At 51.5% G+C, this 23,801-nt stretch overlaps 1 protein-coding gene across 1 annotated transcript in view; it reads right to left on the bottom strand.

The window, feature by feature from the left end:
- LOC306770482 (double-stranded RNA-specific editase B2-like) overlaps positions 1–16,698 on the bottom strand; it is a gene marked incomplete at both ends in the record, with an annotated part of 389,789 nt that extends 373,091 nt beyond the window's left edge. The window contains one exon of the mRNA XM_079259335.1: positions 16,593–16,698. Within this exon, the coding sequence (XP_079115461.1) occupies positions 16,593–16,698 (106 nt within the window). The remainder of the gene's footprint in view (positions 1–16,592) is intronic.
- Between the last annotated feature and the right edge of the window lie 7,103 nt (positions 16,699–23,801).

Below are 23,801 nucleotides of genomic sequence, written 5' to 3'. Positions count from 1 at the left end.
TGTCTCTCTCCCACTCTCCTCCCTGACAATGAAATACATTGACACCAATCTCGGGGTCCCTCGACACCCAAACACAGCTGTGCGGCTGTCCCAGTTTCCTGCCATGCGACACCCCGCCTGCCAGCCCTCCTTTCATTTAGTTCCACCAACAGCAACGCTCCCCGTCGTCTCCCCTCCTCCTCCCCTCCTCCTCCCGCTCCTCTTCCTCCGTCACTCATTTCAGCAGAGGATGGCAGCAGCGAAGATAAGGGCCAAACAAAAAGTCAACATTCCCGCGAACATCTGCTCTATATCGCCGCTCCATTTTACGTCTGATTTCTCTGTCAGCGTCAGGGGAACGCCGCTGCGAGCGCGTGACACGCTACAAGCTTCCCAAACTGCTGCGCTGAATTAGGAAAGAGAAAGAAAAGGCAGACAGCGCTGCTTTCAGGAAGCGGAGCGACACCAAGGCGAGGTGTTTACGGCACCGCAGGCCACGTCACGGCACCGCTGGACGTGTGCCGACATGGAGGCCACAACCACAAGGCACGGCTTCCTGACGCAGGCTGGACGGGAAGAAACTTTACGCCTCACATGGTGTGGAGACGTTCCTCCGTCCTGCAGATGGAAATCAGTCTGATCAACATGGAAACAGCTAGCTTACATCCTGCATGACGCTAGCTGTTACAGCTAGCTTACATCCTGCATGACGCTAGCTGTTACAGCTAGCTTACATCCTGCATGACTCTAGCTGTTACAGCTAGCTTACATCCTGCATGACGCTAGCTGTTAAAGCTAGCTTACATCCTGCATGACGCTAGCTGTTACAGCTAGCTTACATCCTGCATGACGCTAGCTGTTACAGCTAGCTTACATCCTGCATGACTCTAGCTGTTACAGCTAGCTTACATCCTGCATGACGCTAGCTGTTAAAGCTAGCTTACATCCTGCATGACGCTAGCTGTTACAGCTAGCTTACATCCTGCATGACGCTAGCTGTTACAGCTAGCTTACATCCTGCATGACTCTAGCTGTTACAGCTAGCTTACATCCTGCATGACGCTAGCTGTTACAGCTAGCTTACATCCTGCATGACTCTAGCTGTTACAGCTAGCTTACATCCTGCATGACTCTAGCTGTTACAGCTAGCTTACATCCTGCATGACTCTAGCTGTTACAGCTAGCTTACATCCTGCATGACGCTAGCTGTTACAGCTAGCTTACATCCTGCATGACGCTAGCTGTTACAGCTAGCTTACATCCTGCATGACGCTAGCTGTTACAGCTAGCTTACATCCTGCATGACTCTAGCTGTTACAGCTAGCTTACATCCTGCATGACTCTAGCTGTTACAGCTAGCTTACATCCTGCATGACTCTAGCTGTTACAGCTGGAACTGCATCCCCTACAAAACACGACAGGGACAACCAGAACCAGAACCGGAGTTAGAACCGGAGTTAGAACCGGAACCAGAACCAGAACCAGAACCGGAGTTAGAACCAGAAACACAGTCAGAACCAGAACCACAGTCAGAACCAAACCGGAACCAGAACCGGAGTTAGAACCAGAACCACAGTCAGAACCCGAACCGGAACCAGAACCGGAGTTAGAACCGGAACCAGAACCGGAGTTAGAACCGGAACCAGAGTTAGAACCAGAACCATAGTTAGAACCAAAACCAGAACCAGAGTTAGAACCAGAACCACAGTCAGAACCAGAACCAGAACAGGAACCAAAAACCAGACTTAGAACCAGAACCAGAGTCAGAACCAGAACCAGAACCACATTCAGATCCAGAACCACAGTTAGAACCAGAACCAGAACCACATTCAGAACCAGAACCAGAGTCAGAACCAGAACCGGAGTCAGAACCGGAGTAAGAACCGGAACCATAAAATGTCCAGTTCAAACCAGAAATTCTTGTGGATTCTTCCCACATGGGATCCAGAACAGCTGGTATGAAAACTGAACCTGGTTCTTTTCCCCGTTTCAGACGGTCGGAGCTTTTTATAATTGGTCGACAACAAAAAGACGATAAAGAGAAGAAAACAATCTGAAGATAATAAAACTAGATGCATAATGATGACAGCAGGAAGATGGCAAGAAGGACGACAACGACAAGAAGAAGAAGAAGAAGAAGATGAGACCACGATGAGAAGGCGACCAACAGACGAGAAGACAACAAACAGACAATGAAAAACCGATGAGACGACGATGAGATGATGAGATGGTGATGAGATGATGAGACGACGATGAGATGGTGACACGACGATGAGACAACGATGAGACAACGATGAGATGATGAGATGACAATGAGATGATGAGACAACGATGAGATAATGAGACAATGATGAGATGAGACAGCGATGAGATGATGAGACGACGATGAGACGACGATGAGATGATGAGACGACGATGAGATGATGAGACAACGATGAGATGATGAGACAACGATGAGATGACGAGATGACGATGAGATGGTGATGAGATGATGAGACGACGATGAGATGGTGACACGACGATGAGACAACGATGAGATGATGAGACGACAATGAGATGACGAGATGACGATGAGATGGTGATGAGATGATGAGACGACGATGAGATGATGAGACGACGATGAGATGATGAGACAACGATGAGATGATGAGACGACGATGAGATGACGAGATGACGATGAGATGGTGATGAGACGACGATGAGATGGTGACACGACGATGAGACAGCGATGAGATGACGAGATGATGATGAGATGGTGATGAGATGATGAGACGACGATGAGATGGTGACACGACGATGAGACGATGAGATGATGAGACGACAATGAGATGACGATGAGATGGTGATGAGATGATGAGACAACGATGAGACGACGATGAGATGATGAGACGACGATGAGATGATGAGACAACGATGAGATGATGAGACGACGATGAGATGACGAGATGACGATGAGATGGTGATGAGACGACGATGAGATGGTGACACGACGATGAGACAGCGATGAGATGATGAGACAACGATGAGATGACGAGATGATGATGAGATGGTGATGAGATGGTGACACGACGATGAGACAACGATGAGATGATGAGACGACAATGAGATGACGAGATGACGATGAGATGGTGATGAGATGATGAGACAACGATGAGACGACGATGAGATGATGAGACGACGATGAGATGATGAGACAACGATGAGATGATGAGACGACGATGAGATGACGAGATGACGATGAGATGGTGATGAGACGACGATGAGATGGTGACACGACGATGAGACAGCAATGAGATGATGAGACGATGATGAGACGACGATGAGACGACGATGAGATGATGAGACGACGATGAGATGATGAAACAACGATGAGATGATGAGACGACGATGAGATGACGATGAGATGACGAGATGACGAGATGATGAGATGACGATGAGATGATGAGACAACGATGAGATGATGAGACGGCGATGAGATGATGAGACGACGATGAGATGATGAGATGAAGATGAGACGACGATGAGATGATGAGACGAAGATGAGACGAAGATGAGACGACGATGAGATGATGAGACGAAGATGAGACGAAGATGAGACGACGATGAGATGATGAGACGACGATGAGATGATGAGATGACGATGAGATGATGAGACGAAGATGAGACGACGATGAGATGATGAGACGATGATGAGACGATGATGAGACGACGATGAGATGATGAGAAGGTGATGAGACGACGAGATGATGAGACAATGATGAGATGATGAGATGACGATGAGATGATGAGACAACGATGAGATGATGAGACGGCGATGAGATGATGAGACGAGGAGATAATGAGACAATGATGAGACGACGATGAGATGATGAGACGACGATGAGACGACGATGAGACAACGATGAGATGATGAGATAACGATGATATGATGAGATGACGATGATATGATGAGACAACGATGAGATGATGAGACGGCGAAGAGATGATAAGACAGCGAAGAGATGATGAGACGACGATGAGATGACGATGAGATGAAGATGAGATGATGAGACGACGATGAGATGATGAGACGACGATGAGATGATGAGACGGCGAAGAGATGATGAGACAGCGAAGAGATGATGAGACGACGATGAGATGATGAGATGACGATGCGATGACGATGAGATGAAGATGAGATGATGAGACGACGATGAGATGAGACGACGATGAGATGACGATGAGATGATGAGAAGGTGATGAGACGACGAGATGATGAGAAGGTGATGAGACGACGATGAGATGACGATGAGATGATGAGAAGGTGATGAGACGACGAGATGATGAGAAGGTGATGAGACGACGATGAGATGCTGAGACGACGATGAGATGATGACACATTGATGAGATGATGAGACGGCGATGAGATGATGAGACGACGATGAGATGACAATGAGACGACGATGAGATGACGACGAGATGATGAGAAGATGATGAGATGATGAGACGACGATGAGATGATGAGATGATGATGAAATGATGAGACGGCGATGAGATGATGAGACGGTGATGAGATGATGAGACTGCGATGAGATGATGAGATGACGATGAGATGACGATGAGATGACAATGAGATGACGACGAGATGATGAGAAGATGATGAGATGATGAGACGACGATGAGATGATGAGAAGGTGATGAGATGACGATGAGATGATGAGAAGATGATGAGATGATGAGACGACGATGAGATGACGATGAGATGATGAGAAGGTGATGAGACTACGAGATGATGAGAAGGTGATGAGACGACGATGAGATGATGAAACGACGAGGAGATGAGGAGACAACGATGAGACGACGATGAGATGAGATGATGATGATATGATGAGACAACGATGAAATGATGAGACAACGATGAGATGATGAGACGGCGAAGAGATGATGAGACGACGATGATATGATGAGACAACAATGAGATGATGAGATGGCGAAGAGATGATGAGACGACGATGAGATGATGAGATGATGAGATGATGAGATGACGATGAGACGACGATGAGATGACGATGAGACGGCGATGAGATGATGAGACAATGATGAGATGATGAGATGATGAGATGACGATGAGACGACGATGAGATGATGAGAAGGTGATGAGATGATGAGAAGGTGATGAGATGATGAGAAGGTGATGAGATGATGAGACGACGATGAGATGACGATGAGACGACAATGAGATGATGAGACGACGATGAGATAATGAGAAGACGATGAGATGATGAACCGACGATGAGATGATGAGACGATGATGAGATGATGAGCCGACGATGAGATGATGAGACGATGATGAGATGATGAGACGACGATGAGATGATGAGACGATGATGAGATGATGAGATGATGAGACGACGATGAGATGATGAGACAACGATGAGATGATGAGACGACGATGAGATGATGAGACGATGATGAGATGATGAGACGACGATGAGATGATGAGACGATGATGAGATGATGAGATGATGAGACGACGATGAGATGATGAGACAACGATGAGATGATGAGACGACGATGAGATGATGAGACGACGATGAGATGATGAGATGACGATGAGATGATGAGACGATGATGAGATGATGAGATGATGAGACGACGATGAGATGATGAGACGATGATGAGATGATGAGATGATGAGACGACGATGAGATGATGAGACAACGATGAGATGATGAGACGACGATGAGATGATGAGACGACGATGAGATGATGAGATGACGATGAGATGATGAGACGATGATGAGATGATGAGCCAACGATGAGAAGATGAGACGACGATGGAACTCTTCCATCAATCTGCCAGTCTCTGAACACATCACCTGCTCCATCATCACCTGCGTCTGGCCTCCACCTGCGTCAGTGCCATACCGTACCTAACTCCTCGTCAGGGTACCACCGACCCACTGAACCACCTCCCCCGTCCCTGGAGGTCACCTCCATCACCTGGTCTGGCTCCAACATGGAGGCACTTCCCAAGTGAGATTTTAAACCGTTAAAAGTCTTCCGGACCTCCTCCAGAAGCAGCACCACCAGGACCAGCACCAGGACCACCAGCACCAGGACCACCAGGACCAGCACCAGGACCACCTGGACCAGCACCAGGACCAGGACCACCAGGACCAGCACCAGGACCAGCACCAGGACCACCTGGACCAGCACCAGGACCAGGACCACCAGGACCAGCACCAGGACCAGCACCAGGACCACCTGGACCAGCACCAGGACCAGGACCACCAGGACCAGCACCAGGACCACCAGGACCAGCACCAGGACCAGCACCAGGACCACCAGGACCAGCACCAGGACCACCAGGACCACCAGGACCAGCACCAGGACCACCAGGACCACCAGCACCAGCACCAGGACCACCAGGACCAGCACCAGGACCAGCACCAGGACCACCAGGACCACCAGGACCAGCACCAGGACCACCAGGACCACCAGGACCAGCACCAGGACCACCAGGACCACCAGCACCAGCACCAGGACCACCAGGACCAGCACCAGGACCAGCACCAGGACCACCAGGACCAGCAGCATCTGTGATGAACCCTGCAGGGTACGGAACCAGATCAGGGGAGGCTGGCGTCCAGCGGCCGCCATGGAAGACCACCATCATACATGATCATGTTATTGATGACTGTTATTGATCATGATGACTGTTATTGATCATGATAACTGTTATTGATCATGATGACTGTTATTGATCATGATGACTGTTATTGATCATGATGACTCTGTTCCGGTCCTACATGAAGGTTTTAGTTGTTTTCCACTCCAACACATCTGACTGAAGTGAAGCAGCTGCTGGATCATTCTGCCTGCAGTCAGGTGGAGCAGGAAACATCTACTGCCAGCAGGAAAGGTCTGGATCTGACCTGGGGTGTCAGCTGGCCACGGTTTCCCCCCGCGGGGTCGGAGGTTCGATGCCGTCGCGGGTTAATCAGACGTACTGATCAGCAGCTTAATAATGAGCCGTGAAATGCTGAAGGTGTCAGATCGGTGGTGACTGTAGCGCAGCCGGCATGTTGGTGCGTGATGACTTGTGGGTGTGTGGGGGGGCTGGAAGGAGGCGCTTCGAGCCAAACAATGCCGTCTCTGATTTCCTCGGCTGTGGGGAAATGGCTTGTGACAGCACGCATGTGAGGACATATCTGCTGCGCGCCACTTGACTCCCGTCATTAGGGTGTGATGGCGCCAGGCTACAGCAGTTTTATTAGCGTATTTTTAGCTCTAATAACCAGCTGGTGAACGGAGACCTTCGGGGGGGGGGGGGGGGGGGGGGCGATTAGAGCAGAACATGAGGGATGTTCAGTCTTTACTGCAGGATGACGAAGCAGAAGCGTTAGCATGTCCTGCATCTCAGCCGTCCATTCGCCGCCACACAGAGAGCCAATCCAGCCAAGATGGCCGCCACACAGAGAGCCAATCCCGCCAAGATGGCCGCCACACAGAGAGCCAATCCCGCCAAGATGGCCGCCACACAGAGAGCCAATCCCGCCAAGATGGCCGCCACACAGAGAGCCAATCCCGCCAAGATGGCCGCCACACAGAGAGCCAATCCCGCCAAGATGGCCGCCACACAGAGAGCCAATCCCGCCAAGATGGCCGCCACACAGAGAGCCAATCCAGCCAAGATGGCCGCCACACAGAGAGCCAATCCCGCCAAGATGGCCGACACACAGAGAGCCAATCCCGCCAAGATGGCCGCCACACAGAGAGCCAATCCCGCCAAGATGGCCGCCACACAGAGAGCCAATCCCGCCAAGATGGCCGCCACACAGAGAGCCAATCCCGCCAAAATGGCCGCCACACAGAGAGCCAATCCCGCCAAGATGGCCGCCACACAGAGAGCCAATCCCGCCAAGATGGCCGCCACACAGAGAGCCAATCCCGCCAAGATGGCCGCCACACAGAGAGCCAATCCCGCCAAGATGGCCGCCACACAGAGAGCCAATCCCGCCAAAATGGCCGCCACACAGAGAGCCAATCCCGCCAAGATGGCTGCCACACAGAGAGCCAATCCCGCCAAGATGGCCGCCACACGAAAAGCCAATCAGGACCAACCGGGAGTAATCTGATTACTGTCTGCTGCTGAAGAATGACGTCCAGTCCTCCCAGAAGAAACTGGAGAGCTCCTGAAGGCATCGTCTACCTGTTCAGGTAGAGTTTAACAGGTCGTGTTTACAGGAAGAGACGGTCCATCTGTCCGTGTTTCAGTCTGCAGACGTTCACCTTCCCGTCAGAACTCCAGCGGGTCCCGACGCTGTTCGCAGGTGATGCTGCTCGGCGGACCAGGAGACGTAAATGTCCACGTGGACTCCGACTCATGGTGGACGCATTCTGCGTTCGTTCTGTAGAAAGATGTGACGCTCTGAGGACGTAGATACCACTCTGCTCACAGAAAACAGTCTCCGCTTTAACTTCTCAGAGTTTCAGCGTCGTCACATGACTACGGCAGCCTATCAGATGCCACGATGCGGCTTCTGCTGATCACCAGGTTTCGTTTGGATATTTTACTGTTTTAATGCAGATTTTTACACATTCTGTTATATTTATCATATTTACTATTTTAGTCTTTTCAAAATGATTTATTTGACCTTTTTTTGTGTAATTTATTCATCAGTAGAATTTATGATTTTTTAAAATTGTATTTATATTCCACATTGTCTTTGCATTAAATGTAGATGTACGTTATGTGTCTTGTTACAACAAGCCTCTGCTGGACCAGAGTTCTTCACTAAACATCAAGCAAAAATGTAAAAATGCACCAGAAAACATGAATAAAGATAAAAAAAAAAATTAAAAAAAAAAAAATAATGAGCGAGAAGTGTGGATATGGATGAAGGAATGGTATCGTATCAGCAGAGAAGGTTTTGTTGTCATCATCCCTGATTAATGTGCTTTCCATTGTACGCATGTTTAAACCTGAATCTGTTCCTGCGTCTCGGGACACTTTCAGCCTCCAGGTATCTTCCTCTCCGTCCTTTACAGTCGGCGACGTTCTGAGCCCCCCGGACCCGCACATCCTTCACCCCTCACCAACAACCCGACCCCCGAAGCACGGCCGACAGGGAGGAAGAGGAGGGGTGAAAACTCTCCATGATGACAAAGCCCATCCAAGCAGACCCCTGCCAGAGCACCATGTGTGTTCAAACAACCCAACTGAATCCGGCTGGATGTATGCTCAGGCCTTATCTGCCACACGCCAAATACTCTGGGCTATCAGAGGTGATGGATGAGTGATTGGAACTCGTAGTTTTTCAGGTAAATGCAAACACATCTATTACGTTCCACCACTTCAAGCTGTACAAATCAAAATCAGGGAAGCAAGGAGCAAAATAAACACGACAGCGTGTGACTGAGTTGGAAAACAGGACTCCGCATATCGCACGGATCAGCCAGGGGTAAATAAAACTCCAACCTGACCGCCGTCACTACACTTTGTGGCGATCTGCACAGTTAACGCAAGCGATTTCTTCTTTTTTTAATACCTTTCATGGATGGGAAAGATAAGGCCGTCTCTCTCCTTTAGGAGCCCCGCAAGGATGATAGAATTGATGGGTGAGAGAGGGATTTACTGTGGGGTGAAGAGGGGGAAAACTGTTATTTAATGCTTGCATGTGAGCAGAATAATGAGGCGGTCAGGAAGCTCGCTTGCACCCGCTCATCATTATCGATGCGCTAATCTGCCATTAAGCAATTCCAACTAAAACGCTCTGGATGAAATGTGTATTTACCACGGACTACAAATCAGCCGTCATCAGATGGATTTGCATAGCGAGGAAGGAGCGACAGAACGCTCTTGACCTCGCCGACCGACTGATGTGAAATAACAGCTGCAATATATTCTGTATCACTGCTGGCACCACAAGCCTGGGAGCAAAGGAGAAACTGTTTTAGTTGTCTGCTAAATGCTGTTGTTTTATGCAAAGAAAAAGGTCACCAACATTCGCTAAAGAAAAATCTGATTTTTATTTATTTTAAATTTTATGGTAAACTGCAGAAAAATGCTTCTTATAAAAAAAATTACTTTTTTCTTCTGGGAACATATAACGCCAGCCTCAAGTTTAAACCACAACATATGCTAACAAAATAAAATATTCACTAAAAAAAGTTGAGTGTTGGCTTAATGTATCCTTTAGCTAGCACAAACCACACTTCAGTCTGTTAATAAGTTAAACTAGTAGCTGCTCGTTATATCTGTTTCTTTAACAACTAGCAAAAGAAACTACAAGCTAATTTGTGTATGAACTACAAGTTAACTCGTGTAGGAAATATAACAAACTAACTTGTGTAGGAAATACAAATGAACCTGTGTAGGAAATACAAGCTAACTGGTGTAGGAACTACAAGCTAACTGGTGTAGGAAATACAAGCTAACTTGTGTAGGAAATACAAGCTAACTAACCCTAATCTAACTGAAAACAGACTGTTTGAGGAGCAGAAACTCAGATTCTTAATCGTGCTGATGACCAATGAGCCCAGTTAAGATGGTGACGTTGTGTTGTCATCAACTGAACTTGATCCAATAAAGATTTTTATTTGTTTGGTTTATTTTTCACTGTGAAGCAAGCTTTTTATTTTTTTTATTTTTGAGAATTATTTAATTTTACCAAAATAAAGTAACATCAACATTAAAGTTGGAAGAAATTTTTAAAAAAAAAAACAACAAAAAAAAAAAAAAACAACGCAATAAACCATACAAACACTAAACACTAAAAATCACTACGTTATGCTTTTTTTCCCGATTTGATTCGATTCCGACTATTTGGGTGCCAATCTCAAGCAAAAAAAAAAAAGCTATAATGCCCAAGAACACGAGTAAAAAGATCTATTAAAACAATTAGGAATAAGAATTACAAAAATTTCTACAATGGAAATTTTGCACATTTGAAAAAAAAAACTATTTTAAAATTGTGAAGCAAAAAATCCTGATATTTAATCTGACTTCCACCCCTGGTGAGGAGCGTGTTTGCAGCACCCAGGCCAGAGTTATCTGGGTGGAAACAGTAAAAATGAACTTCCCAGTAGTTTAAAAACATAACAATAATGCCCACACTTATCGCACACAGATTACGTTTCAGGAAACATTCTATGCAGAATAAAATGATGATATCTGGCCTGTTCCTCTTCCCTCCCAGATTTCCTCTGATCCCATTTATTCTTTATGTCTCTTCCATCCATCATACTAACTGGTTTCTGCCTGGAACCTCCGTCAGACTGAAATCTAATACTGATCGCTTGTAATTAATCAAATGAGTCTTCACAGCATTTTTATCTGTATGCATTTAAAATGTCCTGAAAATTTCTCACCAAACACCAAATTGTGCAGGTGACGACAGAAAGTGCCGCTTCACGGCGTCTCCACATTTCCACTCAGTAACACACAGGTGTAGGATTTTCCCAACCTGCAGGCAGACGTCTCTGGAGACGCCGTCCTGTAAAACGCTCCACCTTATTAATTTAAATAAATGCTGTTAGCGCCCAGCCCACTAGAAGAAGTGTCTATTCTGGGCTCAAGTCGCCTTCATTAACGTTATCTCAAACAGGCGCCCAGTTTGATGGCGAGAGAAGGGATGGTGAGCGTTTAAGCTCCTTCATCCATTTTTATTATTCCATATGAGGTGGAGTATCGGTAGCTGTGCTATGTCAGCAGGCGGCGGCTCAGCCAAGTCAACAGCTGATCACATGCTTGTAAAAAAACTGGAAGGGCAGCTGAACCCGAGCCGCGGCGGAGAGGTTTCTGGAACCTAAATTCGAAGGTCTTCTTGTGAAAAATGGGTTTTTCTTCCAGCAGCAGCAGCTTCCATGCTGTGAACGAGCGCAGACAAGCCAGAGGACAACAGCAGCGGAGTGGAAGCTGCTGAAATGAGAGGAGGAAGAAAAAAGGGAGACGAAGACGGAAAAAAACAGAAGACATGAAAGAGGAGAGAGATGATCTGGAATGTCTCCAGGCCTTATGACTCAGTTACAGCAAATTACCACCGTTAACTGGAGAAATCTTTTCCCACCACAATGTGTGCCGAGCGGGCCGCGTTAACACGTTACCGGTCGCGTTAACACGTTACCGGTCGCATTACCAGCCGCGTTACCGGCTGCGTTACCGGCTACGTTACCGGCTACGTTACCGGCTACATTACCGGCTACGTTACCGGCCGCGTTAAGCGTTACCGGCCACGTTACTGGCCGCGTTAAGCGTTACCGGCTACGTTACCAGCCACGTTACCAGCTACGTTACCAGCCACGTTACCTGCTACGTTACCAGCCACGTTACCTGCTACGTTACCAGCTACGTTACCACCCATGTTACCAGCTACGTTACCAGCTACGTTACCAGCCACGTTACCTGCTACGTTACCAGCTACGTTACCACCCATGTTACCAGCTACGTTACCAGCTACGTTACCAGCCACGTTACCTGCTACGTTACCAGCCACGTTACCAGCTACGTTACCAGCCATGTTACCTGCTACGTTACCAGCTACGTTACCAGACATGTTACCAGCCACGTTACCTGCTACGTTACCAGCTACGTTACCAGCTACGTTACCAGCCATGTTACCAGCCACGTTACCTGCTACGTTACCAGCTACGTTACCAGCTACGTTACCAGCTACGTTACCAGCCACGTTACCAGCTACGTTACCAGCCATGTTACCTGCTACGTTACCAGCTACGTTACCAGCCACGTTACCGGCTACGTTACCAGTCATGTTACCAGCTACGTTACCAGCCACGTTACCAGCTACGTTACCAGCTACGTTACCAGCCATGTTATCAGCTACGTTACCAGCCACGTTACCAGCTACGTTACCAGCTACGTTACCAGCCACGTTACCGGCTACGTTACCAGCCACGTTACCAGCTACGTTACCAGCCACGTTACCGGCTACGTTACCAGCTACGTTACCAGCCACGTTACCAGCTACGTTACCAGCTACGTTACCAGCCATGTTATCAGCTACGTTACCAGCCACGTTACCAGCTACGTTACCAGCTACGTTACCAGCCACGTTACCGGCTAGGTTACCAGCCACGTTACCAGCTACGTTACCAGCTACGTTACCAGCCACGTTACCGGCTACGTTACCAGCCACGTTACCAGCTACGTTACCAGCCACGTTACCGGCTACGTTACCAGCCACGTTACCAGCTACGTTACCAGCCACGTTACCGGCTACGTTACCAGCCACGTTACCAGCTACGTTACCAGCCACGTTACCGGCTAGGTTACCAGCCGCGTTAACACGTTACCGGCTGCGTTACCGGCTGCGTTACCACGTTACGGGCTGTGTTACCGCGTTACCAGCCACGTTACCGGCTACGTTACCGGCCGCATTAACGCGTTACAGGCCACGTTACCATCCATGCTCCCGGCAGGACATTACTGTCTGGTCGAGGTAAAACCAGATGGAATCTGAACGACTAACTGAGTCAACATCTTGAGAGAACTAGATCTTCCAGTCCAGAACCAGAACCTTTATATCATCTGGTGGGCCGGTTGAAAGTGATGATGATGATGATGATGATGCTACAGCTGTGCTGATGAAGACCGACAGCTCCACCAGCATGAGACACTCTCCGTTTCCTCATTAAGTCGTCATTCTTTAATGGAGGGAATCACATGACCAGCTGTTGGCATTTGGTCGTCGTGGCAACAAAGTAAAACCTTCCCCTCTGAAGCTGGAGTCATCAAGCCTCCGACCGGTTGGCTTTAAGAGTCACCTTCTGTCCGTTTTACATCGGCACTGGTTGCTTCTGCTGGGCCAAGCAGAGCCAGGCCCATTAGAGCCGGGCCGGACCAGACCAGACCAGGCCGGGCCAAACAGAGCCAGGCTGGCCCTCAGCAGAGCTCCAGTTCCGTCCTCGCCGCGGCCTGCAGGGACGATCAGCAGATAATTAGTAATTATGCTAATGTGCTGAAGTGTTGGTCATTTTATTGCCCGTCCTCCGGAGACGGCCTCCGGCCGTAGGACCTGTCTTCCCCTCCGCTCCGTCACTTAGAGGACGCCGTGTCCTGAACCGCCGCGCCGCCACGCTCCATCAGGAAGTGCCTGTAAATTCACAAAGCCATGCGTGTGCACACGGCAGAGCTTCCGCCGCCGCCGACCTTCATTAACCTCATAAATGCCGGCGGTGGTCTTGGTACGGTTCTTAATGCCGTTATCAGCACAAACACAAACAAGTGTGACACCCCCCAACACACACACACACACACACACACACACACACACGCACACACACACTGCCATCCCCCCATTCCCCACTGCCACCACGCTGTGACATTGGAGTGTCCTGACACAGAAACCAGGAACAAGAATAGCCCCCCCCCCCGGTACACCCCCCACCCCCCGCCCCCCCCAGACCTGCTGTGATTGAACCTACATAACAAAACGGATCGTTTGTAAGAAACTTTTCTCCTAAACTCCGGCTGAGGCTGGATTTACTCTGAGAAACCAGCCTAAACTGGACCCAACCGGACCCGACTGGACCCGACCGGACCCAACCGGACCCAACTGGACCCGACCGGACCCGACCGGACCCGACTGGACCCGACCGGACCCAACTGGACCCGACTGGACCCGACCGGACCCGACCGGACCCAAATGGACCCAACTGGACCCGACTGGACCCAACCGGACCCGACCGGACCCGACTGGACCCGACCGGACCCGACTGGACCCGACTGGACCCGACCGGACCCAACTGGACCCAACTGGACCTGACTGGACCCGTTGGGTCTGATGCGAGTCTATAGAACCGGACCCCATAGATCTGCTCCCGATGAGCTTGATGAGATCACATCTGTAGATTTGAGGCGATGCGTTCAGGTTAACGTCACTGAGAAGAACCGACGTTCTTGAACGCAGCAGTCAGACGAGCGACCTGCTGGATAAAAGCAGGAAGTGTAGAGAAGTCACGTGACCCTTCATCATCATCATCATCATCATGATGAAAGGTGGATGCGTTGGAAGGCGCGTTGGGGAGTCGCGTTGGGGCGCCGCGTTGGGGCACCGCGTTGGGACGTCGCGTTGGGGCGTCGCATTGGGGCGTCGCGTTGGGGCGTCGCGTTGGGGCGTCGCGTTGGGGCGTCGCGTTGGGGCGCCGCGTTGGGGCACCGCGTTGGGGCACCGCGTTGGGACGTCGCGTTGGGGCGTCGCGTTGGGGCGTCGCGTTGGGGCGTCGCGTTGGGACGTCGCATTGGGGCGTCGCATTGGGGCGTCGCGTTGGGGCGTCGCGTTGGGGCGCCGCGTTGAGGTGACGCGTTGGGACGTCGCGTTGGGACGTCGCGTTGGGGCGTAGCATTGGGGCGTCGCGTTGGGGCGTCGCGTTGGGGCGCCGCGTTGGGGCACCGCGTTGGGGCACCGCGTTGGGGCGTCGCGTTGGGGCGCCGCGTTGAGGCGTCGCGTTGGGGCGCCGCGTTGAGGCGTCGCGTTGGGGTGACGCGTTGGGGCGCCGCGTTGGGACGCCGCACTGGGGCGCCGCGTTGGGGTTTAGCGCTGCATTGATATAAAACCGTCTCTGTCGCCTCCTAAGTCCACGTTGAGGCCGGACCGGCAGCGGCACGTCCAGAACCAGCAGAACCCAGAAAGGGAGGAATCACAACAGATGTTCATGTGAGGACTAAAGAGACGTTTAAGACCCGTTGGTAATCTGATGACTCACACATTCATTCATTCATCCGAACCGTTTAGTCCGATGAAGGGTGGCAGCTGGACTCTATCCCAGCAGTCTGCAGGAGGGTGGACAGCTCGCCAGTCCATCGCCGGGTCTCATATTCAGGAAAATATTTTGTTTAAACGTAAAGAAGCAAAATTTAATCTTTAATGTCTTTTTACAGTTTTTCCTCAGACCCCGTCTGTTTGTGTCCCTGTCAGCTTGAGGTGGAAAGAAGCTTAAATCAAATTATTTTTGTAAAAATCCAATAAAATAAAATAAAATCAATTATAAAGTACAACTAAATAAAATAAAATAAAATAAAAACAAAATAAAATAAGATGAAATTTAAAAATAAAAAAACAAAATAAAATGAAATGTAATAAAATAAAATAAAACCAAAATAAAATAATACAAAACCAAATAAAATAAAACGAAATGAAATGTAATAAAAGAAAAGAAACTAAAAGAAATCCTCCACCTCCTGAGTCTCTTTTCTCTGATTTTTTCCATCAGACAGAAAAATCCCGCAGTTGCTAAAAACTGATCCGCTTTCCTGCTTTTTCTGAAATAAACCCGGATCTTTTGGCTTCTTTCTGATTTTCCTGCAGTTTTCAGGAAGTTCTGGGAACAGGAACAAAACCCAGTTGGAGCGTCAGGAACCAGCGGAACCGGGACCGACCCGGGTCCAGCGGGTTGAGGGGGTTCGGGGGGCAGGCGCAGCATCTTGGTGCGGGAAATAAAGTTTGCGGAAGCGCCGCAAACCTCTGCGGCTCCTTTGGTTTTATCCACCGGGCACGCGGCGTTTCCGCGGCCGGTCAGGACGAACCGCGCGCGGCAGCCGCGGTCGCCGCTCCGCTGCCGCGCGCGCTCCGACAGGAAAAATTAAACAAAGAAGTGGTTTAAAGTTTTACCTTTTCTCTTCGACCTCCTCCTTCTCCTCCTCCTCCTCAGCTTGCACCGCACCTGCCCGCCAGGAGCCCCCGACGCGCGGCTGCTGTTCCCCAGGACGGACGCCATCCGCGCGGAGCAACTTGGACCGCTTCGCACCGCGTCGCCTCCCTCTCTCCTCCCGCTGCTGATTGATATGAAAACCAGGGTTCCGCAGAACTGTGTGGGGGGGTCTGGTGTAGGTGCGTGAGCAGAGAAAGTCCAGCTCGCGTGCAGCTCGCTGCGGCGCCGCGCGGCAGCTCTGCGCTCCGTCTGCTCTCCGCGAGCTCCGCCGCGCCTCTGCAGAAATTTGGGCTTCAGCCACTTTGGACCCAGTCATGCGGGACGTCTGTCTGTCTGCTGCCGGGATTTCTAATTAGGGTCCAATCGTGTCTGTTGGGGAGGTGTGACATCACCAGCCCGACCCCCCTACCACATACACACACACACACACACACACACACACACACACACACACACACACACACACACACACACACACACACCTCGACCCGCGTCTCAAACCGCTTTTCACGCACTTTCCCTGCCCCTTCCCGGCGCTGCGGGGTCGCGGGTCAACCTGCGGCCGCGTGCGGCACCGCATGCGGACACGCGGAGAGGAAATCACATCTGCTGGACTTTTACCTCCAAACCGCCTTCAGGAGGAACGCGCGCGCGTGTTACGGTGAGAAATTCAAGCTTCGAGATGTTTGCTTGTAAAACAAACAAAGGCAAAAAGTTGGTGTGTAAACAAGGCGGAATCACTTCAGATCATATTTTTTTCTCCAGCAGAAGACAAACAATCTGATGCAGCAACACCTCTGGAAAAGTTGGAACCACAACCCCAAAAGGCTGGAAATCTCCTGGAGGACTGGTTTAACTGGGAGCAGACCAGTAACTGGACTGGGGATAAAAGGAGCATTAATGATGGAAAGATGGACAGAGCTTTTGAGACAAACTGCACATCAGGAAGATTTTAAAGGAATCTCTGCATGCTAGGACAAGGCTGGGTGCTGGTGATGACATGATTCTCTACTGGAAACCAGTGCATGGACTCAGGAAGATTCCAGAAACCACACAGTTCAGCCTGAAATCCAAACATGCTGCAATCTGATTGTTGTGGGACTGCAACGCATTAATTACAAATTAATCACAGAAAATGTTCCTACCCTCACCTATGGTCATGAGCTGTGGGTCGTGACCGAAAGAAGGAGATCTCGTATACAGACGGCTGAAATGAGTTTCTTCCGCAGGGTGGCCGGGCTCTCCCTTAGAGATAGGGTGAGGAGCTCGGTCATCCGGGAGGAGATCAGAGTAGAGCCGCTGCTCCTCCGCATCGAGAGGAACCAGTTGAGGTGGCTCGGGCATCTGGTCAGGATGCCTCCTGGACCTCCCTGGTGAGGTGTTCCAGGCACGTCCCTCTGGGAGGAGACCCCGGGGAAGACCCAGGACACGCTGGAGGGATTATATCTCTCGGCTGGCCTGGGAACGCCTCGGGATCCCCCCGCAGAGTTGGCAGATGTGGCTGGAGAGAGGGAAGTCTGGGCTTCCCTGCTTAGGCTGCTGCCCCCGCGACCTGACTCCGGATAAGCGGCACGAAGATGGATGGATGGATGGATGATCGCTGAAAACTTAATGTGTTAAAAGAAGAACACAATCATGGATTGTTTTTGGAACATCCAAAATTTCCTCGGATACCGATTACACGCAAAACACGCGATTACACTTTCAGTAAGTTTAGTTTATTTTTCTGGTGTTACTGGAGACGTTTGTTGAGCGAAAACAAAACACGTCTCATTTACCATCTGTTAGCGGCAGCTGCGTAAGCCCCTCCCCTGTCCAGAAGAATTCTCTAGAAGCTGCGTAAGCTCCTCCCCCATCCAGAAGAACTCTCTAGAAGCTGCGTAAGCTCCTCCCCCGTCCAGAAGAACTCTCTAGAAGCTGCGTAAGCCCCTCCCCCGTCCAGAAGAACTCTCTAGAAGCTGCGTAAGCCCCTCCCCCGTCCAGAAGAACTCTCTAGAAGCTGCGTAAGCCCCTCCCCCGTCCAGAAGAACTCTCTAGAAGCCCTCCCCCGTCCAGAAGAACTCTGTAGAAGCGGTGTAAGCCTCTCCCCCGTCCAGAAGAACTCTCTAGAAGCTGCGTAAGCCCCTCCCCCGTCCAGAAGAACTCTCTAGAAGCTGCGTAAGCCCCTCACCCGTCCAGAAGAACTCTGTAGAAGCTACGTAAGCCCCTCCCCCGTCCAGAAGAACTCTCTAGAAGCTGCGTAAGCCCCTCCCCCGTCCAGAAGAACTCTCTAGAAGCTGCGTAAGCCCCTCCCCCGTCCAGAAGAACTCTCTAGAAGCCCTCCCCCGTCCAGAAGAACTCTGTAGAAGCGGTGTAAGCCCCTCCCCCGTCCAGAAGAACTCTCTAGAAGCTGCGTAAGCCCCTCCCCCGTCCAGAAGAACTCTCTAGAAGCTGCGTAAGCCCCTCCCCCGTAAAGAAGAACTCTCTAGAAGCCCTCCCCCGTCCAGAAGAACTCTGTAGAAGCGGTGTAAGCCTCTCCCCCGTCCAGAAGAACTCTGTAGAAGCGGTGTAAGCCCCTCCCCCGTCCAGAAGAACTCTTTAGAAGCTGCGTAAGCCCCTCCCCCGTCCAGAAGAACTCTGTAGAAGCTACGTAAGCCCCTCCCCCGTCCAGAAGAACTCTGTAGAAGCGGTGTAAGCCCCTCCCCCGTCCAGAAGAGCTCTCTAGAAGCTGCGTAAGCCCCTCCCCCGTCCAGAAGAACTCTCTAGAAGCTGCGTAAGCCCCTCCCCCGTCCAGAAGAACTCTCTAGAAGCTGCGTAAGCCCCTCCCCCGTCCAGAAGAACTCTCTAGAAGCTGCGTAAGCCCCTCCCCCGTCCAGAAGAACTCTCTAGAAGCTGCGTAAGCCCCTCCCCCGTCCAGAAGAACTCTCTAGAAGCTGCGTAAGCCCCTCCCCCGTCCAGAAGAACTCTCTAGAAGCTGCATAAGCCCCTCCCCCGTCCAGAAGAACTCTCTAGAAGCTGCGTAAGCCCCTCCCCCGTCCAGAAGAACTCTCTAGAAGCTGCGTAAGCCCCTCCCCCGTCCAGAAGAACTCTCTAGAAGCTGCGTAAGCCCCTCCCCCGTCCAGAAGAACTCTCTAGAAGCTGCGTAAGCCCCTCCCCTGTCCAGAAGAACTCTGTAGAAGCTGCGTAAGCCTCTCCCCCGTCCAGAAGAACTCTGTAGAAGCGGTGTAAGCCCCTCCCCCGTCCAGAAGAACTCTCTAGAAGCTACGTAAGCCCCTCCCCCGTCCAGAAGAACTCTGTAGAAGCGGTGTAAGCCCCTCCCCCGTCCAGAAGAACTCTGTAGAAGCGGTGTAAGCCCCTCCCCCGTCCAGAAGAACTCTCTAGAAGCTACGTCAGCCCCTCCCCCGTCCAGAAGAACTCTGTAGAAGCTACGTAAGCCCCTCCCCCGTCCAGAAGAACTCTGTAGAAGCGGTGTAAGCCCCTCCCCCGTCCAGAAGAACTCTGTAGAAGCTGCGTAAGCCTCTCCCCCGTCCAGAAGAACTCTCTAGAAGCTACGTAAGCCCCTCCCCCGTCCAGAAGAACTCTGTAGAAGCTACGTAAGCCCCTCCCCCGTCCAGAAGAACTCTGTAGAAGCGGTGTAAGCCCCTCCCCCGTCCAGAAGAACTCTGTAGAAGCTGCGTAAGCCTCTCCCCCGTCCAGAAGAACTCTCTAGAAGCTACGTAAGCCCCTCCCCCGTCCAGAAGAACTCTGTAGAAGCTACGTAAGCCCCTCCCCCGTCCAGAAGAACTCTGTAGAAGCTGCGTAAGCCTCTCCCCCGTCCAGAAGAACTCTCTAGAAGCCCTCCCCCGTCCAGAAGAACTCTGTAGAAGCGGTGTAAGCCCCTCCCCCGTCCAGAAGAACTCTCTAGAAGCTGCGTAAGCCCCTCCCCCGTCCAGAAGAACTCTCTAGAAGCCCTCCCCCGTCCAGAAGAACTCTGTAGAAGCGGTGTAAGCCCCTCCCCCGTCCAGAAGAACTCTCTAGAAGCTGCGTAAGCCTCTCCCCCGTCCAGAAGAACTCTCTAGAAGCTACGTAAGCCCCTCCCCCGTCCAGAAGAACTCTGTAGAAGCTACGTAAGCCCCTCCCCCGTCCAGAAGAACTCTGTAGAAGCGGTGTAAGCCCCTCCCCCGTCCAGAAGAACTCTGTAGAAGCTGCGTAAGCCTCTCCCCCGTCCAGAAGAACTCTCTAGAAGCTACGTAAGCCCCTCCCCCGTCCAGAAGAACTCTCTAGAAGCTACGTAAGCCCCTCCCCCGTCCAGAAGAACTCTGTAGAAGCTACGTAAGCCCCTCCCCCGTCCAGAAGAACTCTGTAGAAGCGGTGTAAGCCCCTCCCCCGTCCAGAAGAACTCTGTAGAAGCGGTGTAAGCCCCTCCCCCGTCCAGAAGAACTCTGTAGAAGCGGTGTAAGCCCCTCCCCCGTCCAGAAGAACTCTCTAGAAGCTACGTAAGCCCCTCCCCCGTCCAGAAGAACTCTGTAGAAGCTACGTAAGCCCCTCCCCCGTCCAGAAGAACTCTGTAGAAGCGGTGTAAGCCCCTCCCCCGTCCAGAAGAACTCTCTAGAAGCTACGTAAGCCCCTCCCCCGTTCAGAAGAACTCTGTAGAAGCGGTGTAAGCCCCTCCCCCGTCCAGAAGAACTCTCTAGAAGCTACGTAAGCCCTTCCCCCGTCCAGAAGAACTCTCTAGAAGCTACGTAAGCCCCTCCCCCGTCCAGAAGAACTCTGTAGAAGCGGTGTAAGCCCCTCCCCCGTCCAGAAGAACTCTGTAGAAGCGGTGTAAGCCCCTCCCCCGTCCAGAAGAACTCTCTAGAAGCTACGTAAGCCCCTCCCCCGTTCAGAAGAACTCTGTAGAAGCGGTGTAAGCCCCTCCCCCGTCCAGAAGAACTCTCTAGAAGCTACGTAAGCCCTTCCCCCGTCCAGAAGAACTCTCTAGAAGCTACGTAAGCCCCTCCCCCGTCCAGAAGAACTCTGTAGAAGCGGTGTAAGCCCCTCCCCCGTCCAGAAGAACTCTGTAGAAGCGGTGTAAGCCCCTCCCCCGTCCAGAAGAACTCTCTAGAAGCTACGTCAGCCCCTCCCCCGTCCAGAAGAACTCTGTAGAAGCTACGTAAGCCCCTCCCCCGTCCAGAAGAACTCTGTAGAAGCGGTGTAAGCCCCTCCCCCGTCCAGAAGAACTCTGTAGAAGCTGCGTAAGCCTCTCCCCCGTCCAGAAGAACTCTCTAGAAGCTACGTAAGCCCCTCCCCCGTCCAGAAGAACTCTGTAGAAGCTACGTAAGCCCCTCCCCCGTCCAGAAGAACTCTGTAGAAGCTGCGTAAGCCTCTCCCCCGTCCAGAAGAACTCTCTAGAAGCCCTCCCCCGTCCAGAAGAACTCTGTAGAAGCGGTGTAAGCCCCTCCCCCGTCCAGAAGAACTCTCTAGAAGCTGCGTAAGCCCCTCCCCCGTCCAGAAGAACTCTCTAGAAGCCCTCCCCCGTCCAGAAGAACTCTGTAGAAGCGGTGTAAGCCCCTCCCCCGTCCAGAAGAACTCTGTAGAAGCGGTGTAAGCCCCTCCCCCGTCCAGAAGAACTCTCTAGAAGCTACGTAAGCCCCTCCCCCGTCCAGAAGAACTCTGTAGAAGCTACGTAAGCCCCTCCCCCGTCCCGAAGAACTCTCTAGAAGCTACGTAAGCCCCTCCCCCGTCCAGAAGAACTCTCTAGAAGCTGCGTAAGCCCCTCCCCCGTCCAGAAGAACTCTCTAGAAGCTGCGTAAGCCCCTCCCCCGTCCAGAAGAACTCTCTAGAAGCTGCGTAAGCCCCTCCCCTGTCCAGAAGAACTCTGTAGAAGCTGCGTAAGCCTCTCCCCCGTCCAGAAGAACTCTGTAGAAGCGGTGTAAGCCCCTCCCCCGTCCAGAAGAACTCTCTAGAAGCTACGTAAGCCCCTCCCCCGTCCAGAAGAACTCTGTAGAAGCGGTGTAAGCCCCTCCCCCGTCCAGAAGAACTCTCTAGAAGCTACGTAAGCCCCTCCCCCGTCCAGAAGAACTCTGTAGAAGCTACGTAAGCCCCTCCCCCGTCCAGAAGAACTCTGTAGAAGCGGTGTAAGCCCCTCCCCCGTCCAGAAGAACTCTCTAGAAGCTGCGTAAGCCTCTCCCCCGTCCAGAAGAACTCTCTAGAAGCTACGTAAGCCCCTCCCCCGTCCAGAAGAACTCTGTAGAAGCTACGTAAGCCCCTCCCCCGTCCAGAAGAACTCTGTAGAAGCGGTGTAAGCCCCTCCCCCGTCCAGAAGAACTCTGTAGAAGCTGCGTAAGCCTCTCCCCCGTCCAGAAGAACTCTCTAGAAGCTACGTAAGCCCCTCCCCCGTCCAGAAGAACTCTCTAGAAGCTACGTAAGCCCCTCCCCCGTCCAGAAGAACTCTGTAGAAGCTACGTAAGCCCCTCCCCCGTCCAGAAGAACTCTGTAGAAGCGGTGTAAGCCCCTCCCCCGTCCAGAAGAACTCTGTAGAAGCGGTGTAAGCCCCTCCCCCGTCCAGAAGAACTCTCTAGAAGCTACGTAAGCCCCTCCCCCGTCCAGAAGAACTCTGTAGAAGCTACGTAAGCCCCTCCCCCGTCCAGAAGAACTCTGTAGAAGCGGTGTAAGCCCCTCCCCCGTCCAGAAGAACTCTCTAGAAGCTACGTAAGCCCCTCCCCCGTCCAGAAGAACTCTGTAGAAGCGGTGTAAGCCCCTCCCCCGTCCAGAAGAACTCTCTAGAAGCTACGTAAGCCCTTCCCCCGTCCAGAAGAACTCTCTAGAAGCTACGTAAGCCCCTCCCCCGTCAAGAAGAACTCTCTAGAAGCTACGTAAGCCCCTCCCCCGTCCAGAAGAACTCTGTAGAAGCTACGTAAGCCCCTCCCCCGTCCAGAAGAACTCTGTAGAAGCGGTGTAAGCCCCTCCCCCGTCCAGAAGAACTCTGTAGAAGCGGTGTAAGCCCCTCCCCCGTCCAGAAGAACTCTGTAGAAGCGGTGTAAGCCCCTCCCCCGTCCAGAAGAACTCTGTAGAAGCGGTGTAAGCCCCTCCCCCGTCCAGAAGAACTCTCTAGAAGCTACGTAAGCCCCTCCCCCGTCCAGAAGAACTCTGTAGAAGCGGTGTAAGCCCCTCCCCCGTCCAGAAGAACTCTCTAGAAGCTGCTAATTAGCCATTGATTTGAATCACTTGTG

This window comes from Telmatherina bonti, assembly GCF_933228915.1.
Source record: "Telmatherina bonti genome assembly, chromosome: 20".
Classification (NCBI taxonomy): Eukaryota; Metazoa; Chordata; class Actinopteri; order Atheriniformes; family Telmatherinidae; genus Telmatherina; species Telmatherina bonti.
The sequence above is the reverse complement of the archived record's forward strand: the minus strand, read 5'-3'. Positions and strand labels throughout refer to the sequence as shown.